At 41.3% G+C, this 10,509-nt stretch overlaps 2 protein-coding genes across 19 annotated transcripts in view; one reads left to right on the top strand and one right to left on the bottom strand.

Moving 5' to 3' along the window:
* DNAJB4 (DnaJ (Hsp40) homolog, subfamily B, member 4) overlaps positions 1-3,121 on the bottom strand; it is a 44,730-nt gene extending 41,609 nt beyond the window's left edge. Inside the window, exon 1 of the mRNA XM_014544385.1 lies at positions 3,087-3,121. The gene's annotated coding sequence lies outside the window, so the exon portion shown is untranslated. The remainder of the gene's footprint in view (positions 1-3,086) is intronic.
* Positions 3,122-7,260: 4,139 nt separating this feature from the next.
* FUBP1 (far upstream element (FUSE) binding protein 1) overlaps positions 7,261-10,509 on the top strand; it is a 39,046-nt gene continuing 35,797 nt past the window's right edge. For 3 of the 18 annotated variants that reach the window (XM_014544376.1, XM_014544378.1, XM_014544374.1), the window contains exon 1: positions 7,315-7,615. In XM_014544376.1, the coding sequence (XP_014399862.1) occupies positions 7,457-7,615 (159 nt within the window). In that variant the 5' untranslated portion in view covers positions 7,315-7,456. Of the gene's footprint in view, positions 7,616-10,509 lie in introns of all 18 variants that reach the window. The other 15 variants (XM_014544384.1, XM_005871942.2, XM_014544371.1 and 12 more) reach the window with 8 other exon arrangements.

Here is a 10,509-nt window from a genome sequence, read left to right as displayed (position 1 = left end):
CCTCCCCTGCTGGCCTGGTTGCCCCTAACTGCCCTCCCCTGCTGGCCTGGTTGCCCCTAACTGCCCTCCCCTGCTGGCCTGGTTGCCCCTAACTGCCCTCCCCTGCTGGCCTGGTTGCCCCTAACTGCCCTCCCCTGCTGGCCTGGTTGCCCCTAACTGCCCTCCCCTGCTGGCCTGGTTGCCCCTAACTCTCCTCCCCTGCTGGCCTGGTTGCCCCTAACTGCCCTCCCCTGCTGGCCTGATCACCCACAACTGCCATCCCCTGCCGGCCATCTTTGACCACATGGGGGCGGCATCTTGTGCACGGGTGTGATGGTCAATTTGCATATTACCTCTTTGTATATAGGATTCTGAAGCATTATGTATCAGTTTTATTGTAACTTATTAGAATACATGCTGTAGAATTAGCTAAAGTCACTCAAAAACTGGGCGATGGAGGCCAGTTTTTTGAAACAAATATTTTCAGGAATCCCAAATTTTTCAATATAGCATTATCCCTAAAGTAATGGGAAGCTGGGAGTGTTGTAGCTTATCAGCAAAGACAGGCAGCTCTAAACTTTTCTCACTAAATACTGATTTTCAATTTCATACATTCTATGATGCTGCATTACAGCTCCTATGATCCTGGTCAAGGGAAAGACCCTGTTTATAGACAGATGCCAACACATGTGTGCAACTAGCTAAGCAAGCATTCTGTATGCATTCAAAGAGGCCCTTTGCATGACACAGTAATGAGAGATGTTAATTCTTTCATTAGATTTGAAGAACCCTGTAAAGTCAGGAATGGTATTTTAGCAAACCTTTCCCTTCCATTTTCACTGAAGAGGTCCTAAAGGGAAAAGAAAATTTATCGTATTTTCACAAAGCATCTTTAATTGTTCCAAAAGATTAAATTATAAAGAATTTTACTCAGAATTCTCAGAAGAGTCTAATCTAAAAACTCTTAATATGCTTCATTTGGTAGATGGGGGCTATTTGCAGAGAAATCCAATATGCAGAAAAACAGTACAAATACCATAGGTGCTGTATGGAAATACAGGGGGGATATGAAAATTAGTTAATCCTATCCTTGCTTTGAAGAGGCTTATAATCTAGTTAGTGATGTGGACTACAAATACATAAATGCCCTGAATAATGTATTTGAGAAATAATATTAATATCAAATATATATGCACACATGTATATACACCATAAAGCACTACATACTCTAGATTACTAATCTACCCAAAGCAACTGACAATACAGAAAAATAGCTTCTATCAGGTTGTATAACACATGGGTTCTTTAAATTTTGTAAGTATTCTATATTTATTATCTTACATTAAGAGCTGTCTTTCCATGAATTTTGGCCTACGTCTTGACAAAAACTAATGTGCATGTTTTAAAAATCCAAGAAAGAAATAGTAAGTTGTGAACCACACCCTCAAAATTATAGATTCCTCCATTCCTTCAAGTCAGGCTGCCTGGGTTCAAATCACAGCTCTAACATTTACTAACAGGTGACTTTGGGATCAGTTAACTTATTTGTACCCCAGCAAAATGGAGATTTTAATAGCACCTCTCTCATAAACCATTATGAGAATGAATTAAATACATGCAAAGCACTGGAAACAATGTCCGATATATAGTGCTAGCTATTATTAGCTATTGTTATGTTTTAGAGTGTGTTATGCAGTAAAGGCACAGAAAAAGACCAAGCCCTCACTGTCATGAACCTTACAATCCAGTAGGAATCTACACTAATAAAAGAGAAACATGGTAATTGGCGTACGACCGCTACCCTTTTCATTGGCTAATCAGTGACATGTATATACACCATAAAGCACTACATACTCTAGATTACTAATCTACCCAAAGCAACTGACAATACAGAAAAATAGCTTCTATCAGGTTGTACAACACATGGGTTCTTTAAATTTTGTAAGTATTCTATATTTATTATCTTACATTAAGAGCTGTCTTTCCATGAATTTTGGCCTACGTCTTGACAAAAACTAATGTGCATGTTTTAAAAATCCAAGAAAGAAATAGTAAGTTGTGAACCACACCCTCAAAATTATAGATTCCTCCATTCCTTCAAGTCAGGCTGCCTGGGTTCAAATCACAGCTCTAACATTTACTAACAGGTGACTTTGGGATCAGTTAACTTATTTGTACCCCAGCAAAATGGAGATTTTAATAGCACCTCTCTCATAAACCATTATGAGAATGAATTAAATACATGCAAAGCACTGGAAACAATGTCCGATATATAGTGCTAGCTATTATTAGCTATTGTTATGTTTTAGAGTGTGTTATGCAGTAAAGGCACAGAAAAAGGCGAAGCCCTCACTGTCATGAACCTTACAATCCAGTAGGAATTCTAAATAAACAATAAATGATATTATGGTATTATTACCATAATATTGTACATGAAAACAAATAGGAATCTCTAAATTTGAGAGTTTTGGACAGGCTCTCTGGGGGGGAGGGCGGGGGAGGTATTAGGCAAGAAGTGAGAAATGTTTCTGACAAAGAGAACAATATGTGCAAAGGCTCAGGGGCTCTACAGCAGGGGTAGGGAACGTCCAGCCCACGAGTCTTAGTATAAAGCCCACAAAATCATTTGGTCTGGCCCTGCCAAGTCATTAGGGGTGAATTAATTAAATGTTTGGCCAAATATAGCAGGCTGATTTGTAAGTTAATAATTTTGTATTGCCTGCAAATGGTGTTATAAATATCCAAGTGCCCCTTGGCAGAAAAAAGGTTCCCCACCCCTGCTTATGTATAGATGGGAATGACAAGGAGAATAAAAGACTCAATTTAGGACAAATCAATGGTCATGAGCAATATCCTAGTATTCATCAATTCTCTAATAGCCTTTCAATCAGGGCACACCATTAAGTTTGGCAGCCGAATCAGAGAATTTTCTAATAATTGAGGGTGAGACGATACTCTGGTAACTTCTGAAAGGGAAAACAGAAATCCCTGTAAAACATAATACTTTTTATAATCTTTTACTAGTGCTGTTGGCTTCTTTTCAGAAACAGATTAAATTACCTCCTCCTTTTGGTATGCTGGTAAAAGGAAGAAGCTGTGTGATTTACCAAAGGGTACATGGGTGGGATTTGAATCAAGATCCTCTGGGACCAAGTCCAGAGTCCTTTACACGTTATGGAGCTGATTCGTTTCAGACACTGGTCAAATTGCTATTCTCCACAATGTTCCAAAATTACATTTGTGTTAGCAACTTTGTCCTTTAAATGTAAATATTTCCTGCTTCCATTCATACCTTAGTCTGAAATAGAATCCTGGAAATTCAATCAGAAGGGATAAAAAAGTCATTAAGACCAAAGACCAACTTAATGATCAAATATCCTAACAACATTCTGGAGTATTTAGTTTAATTTAAAGTGGCCACTTTCCTCCTATCTAACCTGAATCTGTTGTGACTGCTCACTGAGAAAACACAGGCCTGGTTTAAATGATACAGAGTATAACATGAAGTTATCAGATTCTTCTATAAGAATTGTTAGGAGGTAGGTGATAGGTATAAAGGTGGGGGAGTAGCCTGTAAAATTTTGCCTCTCTTAAAGTGCCTGTACAAAAAGTCATGTTGAATGATTTTTCTCCAATAGCTGTAAATAAGAATGTTAATACTGTACATAGATTTAGCAAATCCAGTAGTGAAAAGTTGTGCCAAGAATCACTGTCATTTGGTAATCAATAAATTAGAAGATAAAATGGAGAATCTTACCAATATATTTACCAGCCCAACTTTTATTATCTTTGCTAATCTTTTCATTCTGTTATTTGGCAAGTCTAAATGCTCCCTGCTAGACTTCTATAAGCTCAAAAGTACTGACTTTTGCTTCATTCTGAGGATGAAATATGGGATACCAATTTCTGTGATAACAGTGTGACTATAATATAATTCAGCTGAATATTAGCCAACTTATAAAAAGCACAATAAACTAATTTTAGGTCAGCTATGATGCATCCACAATAAAGAGAATTTGTATTGCAAAGGGGAATAAACTTAGTCAAGAAAAGTCTGATTTCATCGGTTATCATGAAAGTATCTAGAATAATCAGCAAAGTACAAATGGCTTTGAGACTGACTGGACTCAGAACGAACACACAAGTAGCCTAGTCAAAAGTCACTGGTTATATAGCCTTCCCAAAACTACTGTAAGATTTGAACATAGCCGTTTAATCCAAAAAATTTACAGATGCAAAGTACCATGCATTATCCTTTCCTGTCCTTATGATACACCAGAAACCAAATTATATGTTTAATAATACCAATTTCCATTTGCATAACACTTTACAGCTTCTGAAATGCTCACAGATTTCTCATTCTAGGATAGCAAAATAGGTCATGCTTATTATGTAGATATCTGAGCACAGAGTCTAAGTCACTTGCACAATGTCACAGAACCAACTAAAATGTAGAGGCAGATTTTTTTCAATATTGGTTCATTCAACAAATAGCTAGAATACTAAGACTTGGTTTTAGGGCCTAGTCAATGGTAGATACATAAAAGTGGAAGAGAGACAACAAACAAGTAAACATACAGAATATAAGATTTTAGATAAACGCTTTAATTTTAGATAAATTTAGGTAACTTTTAAATAAATGCTATAAAGAGAACATGGTAATGGATAGAGTGGTTGTAGAATAGCACAACCAGAGGTCAGAGATGTTCTAAGGAGGTTACATCTGAACTAAGGCCCGAATGAGGATGACAAATCACCCATGTGAAGGTCTACAAAGGCATCCCAGGCAGAGGAAAACGTAAGTATAAAGCCCCAGGGGCAGGAAAGATCATGGACAACAAGGTGACCAGACAGCCGACGTGGAGTAAGAGGGAGGAGAGGGAAGAGGGAAGAGGGTGCAGAGACAGTGGACTGGTTATATAGAGCCCTTAGACCACTCACTCCAGGAGGTAGGAGTCAAAGTGAAATTGGAGACATAGGTGGGATGATCTCATTTTCATTTTAAAGAGATCTTTCAAGCTGCCAAAAGAAGAAACAACTGTAATACAATCCTCTAGCAACACCCCCTTGAGATTCAAAAGTACCAGTAACAGTCTATTCCTTAGAGAACATTCCTGCAGAGTGGATGCATGGGTACTTGTTACCTTTGAGACTTTACATGAGTATTATACACTTTTCTGTACAAAATTCCATTTTTAAAAGTAAATCGTACGGGTGTAAGGGTGGAAGCTGAAAAACCACCAGAACGCTTCTGTAACAGTCCCGGTGTGAGCTGATGGTACCTTGGGAGTAGAAGTGAAAAGTAATGGGATTTGTAATATACATAGCTCAGAAGTATGTTAATAAGTCTTCCCGATGGATGCAGGCAGGGGCAGAAATCAAGGCTAAACAGTGGTTCTCAATGTGGGATGGTTTTGCCTCCCAGGGGACATTTGTATTGTCTGAAGACATTTCTAGTTGTCACAATTGGTTGGGGGGGGTGGTGGGGGGAGTGGGGGATAAGCTACTGACCTTTATGGGTAGAGGCCAAGAATGCTAAACATACTATCATGCACAGTAGTACTGCAAAACAAAGACTTACTTGGCTAAAAAGTATTATAGTGCTGAGGTCGAGAAATCCTGATCTAGACTGATTCCAACTGATTCCCATCCCAGAATATCCATATTTCCAGGAGAATCTACAACAAAACACCCCAAAACCTAGAAATGGCATTCCTTCTTTTCATTATTTAGGGACAAGTAAAACTGTTGTATACATGAAATAAAGTTTATTTGTTTAGAGATCAATTAAATCACTGTGGTTAACTCTACATTGATCAGATCTGATTGGTACATAAGTCTAACAAAATATAAAAAATCAATTACTGATTAACAAATGCCACTTGTTGAACACTTTCTCAAAATGCAAGTAGAAAACTTCTATTTGGCAACACCGCCCAACAGTGCTTTTAATTTTTCTTTCTACCAGCTGGTTTAATCTGCAGTCCAATACCTCCACTATTTCTCCAAATAAAAATTCCTCCCAAATCTAAAGAGATGGCTACAAACGCTGGAAAGATAATCAGAACTATAAATGGGTAAGATGGGAAGAAAATGATAATCCACTTATATGTATGTGCATATATATCTGTTTTCTGTCTTCTTCTGGGCCTTGAGCAAACGGACACATTCGTTTTAGGTATCAGAAGACTGCAGCACGCATTTCTCTCAATCACTCGAAGACCAGCGATAGGAAAGATCCTCTATAGACCTCATTAATAAAACACAAAATGCCCAAGTTGGTAAAGTTCATTTTACCTCCTTCTTCGTTATCTAAAAGGAGAGAATCTGGAAGAGGCCCCTGTGACAGTCTCCCACAGCACCCTCCGAGTCTGGGACTGCCATTCATGCAGTAAACTCCGTGCCGTTTTACTGGGGGAACGTCTGAGGATCTGAAATTATTTGGTAACCGGCGTAGATAGCAGAAAAGACAAAAGTGATTATCTAGTCCGAAAAGGGCAGTTCTGAACATTACCGTCCATCTGCGTTCTCACAAGGTGGGGCTGGGGGAACCTATTTCTAAGAAGCTACAAAGTCACTTTTGATTAAGAAAAGGATGCTGTTCTTACTTACAAGGATCTCAATGAAATTGGTCATGAACACATAGACGACTAGGTTACCAAATCTGGTTAAAACTGAGTTTTAGGAACAATTTACGTCTTTTAAAGGGTAAAAAAGGAGGAGGGGGGAGAACACAGCAGTCATATCATCACAGCCTCATCCGCATTATTTACCCAAAAGCATCTCACGTGGTAACAGGGCTCCGGCCTGAATTCACCCCCATTTGTGATAAAACTTAAAACATCTAACCATCTAGAAGTAAAATACAGGGGCACTTTACTACCCTGAAAATCATGCCGAGCTCCCGCTAGACCGGGTGGACGTTTTCGGGAGCATCACCTCGCGGCGACCAGCGAGCGGTCTTCCCTGGCGGTCTCCCGGCCGCAGTGACCTCAGGACGCTCGTGACGTCACCCTCTTGCCTACGGATACGCAGAATGACCCCCAACGTAAAATTCACCGACACTAACTCCCTCGGGCAGCGGCCGTTAAGCAGCTTTTCTTCGGGCTTTCAGACACTCGATCCCACCGCGGTCGCCGCGCCGACCTCTACTCCCTAAAGGGACAGCCACACAGCCTCAGCACGGGAACGCGCGAGCGGGGCGCCCTCACGAACCACATTCTCGCGAAACCTTAAACGCAATTCTCGCGACATCCGCATGCGTGCCCGTCCCTTTTTTTTTTTTAGACCCCACCTCTACACAGCTACTTGCTTAGAAACATCGCGAGATTTGCTGCTTTCAATCTCCGCCCCTTTACGGCACGATGGTCGCACAAGAATGTGATAGAGGCTCCGCGGCCGCCATTTTCTTTCTTTCTTAGCAGTTGGCTGAGAGAAGGTCTGTGTGGAGAGCGGTAGCAGCCACGGTAGGGTAGAGATGGCAGACTATTCAACAGTCCCTCCACCCTCCTCTGGCTCAGCTGGCGGTGGAGGCGGCGGCGGCGGCGGCGGAGGCGTTAACGATGCTTTCAAAGATGCGCTGCAGAGAGCCCGGCAGGTAAGCCGGGGCCGCGCGGCGGGATCCCGACGGCTCACGGTAATTGGTCGCTGGCGGAGTAGGCCGCTACTTCTGTAGGCGCAGAGGAAGAGGGAAGACATGCTCTTCCGGGCTCTCAAATGTGCGGAGACTCACGTTTCCCCACGTTGGCGGTGCCGGTCAGAGGCTAGATTTAGGTTTCGTGTTCTTGCTGTCTCAGCCCGTGGGAACCCCAACGCGTGCCGCGCTCGGATGGCCTGGGCTCTCTGTCCTCCCCTGCGGCACACGCGCTCCTCTCTCTCAGGAGTGAGCATGTCCTCCTCCTCAGATGGAGCACGGTCCCCCCCGTGGTAGAAAGCGCGCCTAGTTTCACACAATAGCGTGGAAGGTTCTGGCTGTGAGTTTCGTTTGGGAGGGAATCCGGGGTCTGCCCCCCGGAGCCATGGGAAGGGGAGGGATATGCCGGGAGAGTGGTCTTCACGGCCCTTTCCGCAGTTAGTCTGTCGGTGTCTTTCGCTTTCTCGGTGACGAGGAAGAGACTTGGGAAAGTACCGGATCCCGGGTGGGAGTGCTTCCTCGTGGCGGGATTTCCGTGTCCGCGTGAGACCAGTCCTTTCCCCCCCCTTATTTCTCAAAATGGCTTCAGACCCATTTTACCCCCAAATTTCCATTTGAATCTGCCTCTCTGTTCAGAATCGTAAACTGACCACCTCTTTGTATTATGTAGGTGCATACATTTGCCCCGAAGGCACTTCTTTCACGTTCGAAAGCTTAAAAAAAAAAAGCACATGTACCTCCGAAGTAAAGATCTCTTCATTTGAACTTCCATCTTTATTGGGAAGTACGTTAATATCATTATAACTTTAAAATGTGTGCTATTGGTCTGGACTTGTATGTAAGCAAAATTGAGAGTCTTTCTCTCGTTATGACACTAGGCATAATAGGTGCCAGACATTTTTAGACCTTGGTGGTAAACGAATGGTAATCAGAAACTAATTTTGTGCTATACTTTGATTGTATTAGGAGTTCACTTAATTTTTCTTTTTTACCCTCCAGTTAAAGGACTATTTCAGTCAAAATCCATAAAATCGGTAGTGATGTAACAAATCGCTCTTACTTTTGTAATGTGAGCACATTATAAATAAAAATGTACCTGTTCTTGTTTATAGTCAGAATACTCAGGAGAGTCGAGGAAACGTCATCATTAATACTAACTCTACAGTTTTTTCACTTAATTTTCATTTATCCTGAACATGTTTTGAATAGTGACTGAGACATTTACATAATGACAGGACCTCTGTTAGTGGTGTTTTATTAGATTGGGTTGAAAGACTCCCGTGAATTATTTTTATTCCACCAGCATATTGAATTATTATGTGCCACACACTGTACTTAGATACTAGAGAATTTTTAAATTTGTGAATTGGGGTTTCTGGCTTCTAGGAACCAAATGCAAATGAGTGGTTTTCAGAAAGAAGTGGGCATAATAAGGACAGTTAGTTAATCTTTTTGTTCTATAAACATATATAGAGTTCCTACTATGAGTTAAGCACTGTACACACCACCAGCGAGTGGGGTGCCTAATTGCCAAAGTAAAGGACTGACACTTTAAGCAAGGCATTCAAGAATGTGTGGGAGTTTGACCAGTGGCGAAAAGAAGCAGCATGTGCAAAGGTATGAGGGTTTTTTGCCCTGACAAGAACCCAAGTATGAAGTCACTGGAGGATAGTGTTGGGTGAGGCAAGAAGTGAGAAAAGGTACAGATGTATACAACTTCTGAAAGACTACTTTAATAAAGTAGGTTTCATGATTTGGCTAGGCTATAATTTCCTGTTAACTTAGACTGCTTTCTTAATGTGGAAATTGTCCTCAAACTGGAATTTTTTGTACTCTTTACATGCCAGTAGGTCAGCTGCCCCAATGCCCTTGATGTAATGATCTTTTATAGATAGATGTCTTTGCTGTAATAATTTGATTGTTTCTTTACAGACTTGATCTTAAATCTGAGATTTCCATATTTAGCTTCTGATTACATTTTAGGATGCTATTTGTCTTATAAGTGGAATGTTGGGAAGAGTACTTGGACTGAAGGAACAAGTTAGGTTAATATTTAATCACTTTTTCCTAAACGACATTGAATTATATTTCCAAAATTCCCATCTAACCTTAAGCTTCATTGCTTTGTCCAAAGTATTATGCTGTGTTCTTTGGAAGGGAGAGTTACAAGAACAGCTTCTTGTTCTCAAAGAGCTGTATACCTATGGGCATTTTTGGCTGGACAGTTATTTGTTGGAAAGCAGGATAACTGATTAGGATTCCTGGGCCCTCCTAACCTAGTAAATGCTAGTAGCATTTACACTAGCTGATTGTTGCCATCTGGTAATTTAGGCCAAGTTGCCAAACTTTTTCTTTTTTCCCCCCAGAGAATCCTAATTGTTTATTTTTAATGTGAAATTTACAGTTTTTCATAATAATACTCTGTGAGCACAGGGCACCAGATTAGATTGCTTCTCTAGTTTAGGGTTTCCAACCTGTACACTTTAGAAATTTATGTTTTTGTATTTCAAGCTGTGACTCCAGAAGGTGAGGTTAGGATTCTGGTAATTACATCTACACAAATAAAAGACAAACATGCAAATTGACCATACCTTCGCTACGCCTTAAGCCGCACCCACCAGCCAATCAGAGCGACTATATGCAAATTAACCCAACCAAGATGGCGGCCGGCAGCCGCTGAGCTAGAGCAAGCAGGAGGCTTGGTTGCCCCAATGATAGAGGAAGCCAAGCTTCCCGCCTGCCGCAGCAGCTCTAAGCTCCACTCAAAGCAACAAAGTTTCAATATAGAAGATAAACAAACCCCAGATACCTGCTTTCAGCCGGCCGTGGCCACGGAGCTGGAGCGAGCAGGAGGTGTGGGTTGCCCCTGGCGATGGAGGAAGCCAAGCTTCCCTCCC

Source organism: Myotis brandtii, unplaced genomic scaffold (assembly GCF_000412655.1).
Source record: "Myotis brandtii unplaced genomic scaffold, ASM41265v1 scaffold36, whole genome shotgun sequence".
NCBI lineage: Eukaryota > Metazoa > Chordata > Mammalia > Chiroptera > Vespertilionidae > Myotis > Myotis brandtii.
The sequence above is the reverse complement of the archived record's forward strand: the minus strand, read 5'-3'. Positions and strand labels throughout refer to the sequence as shown.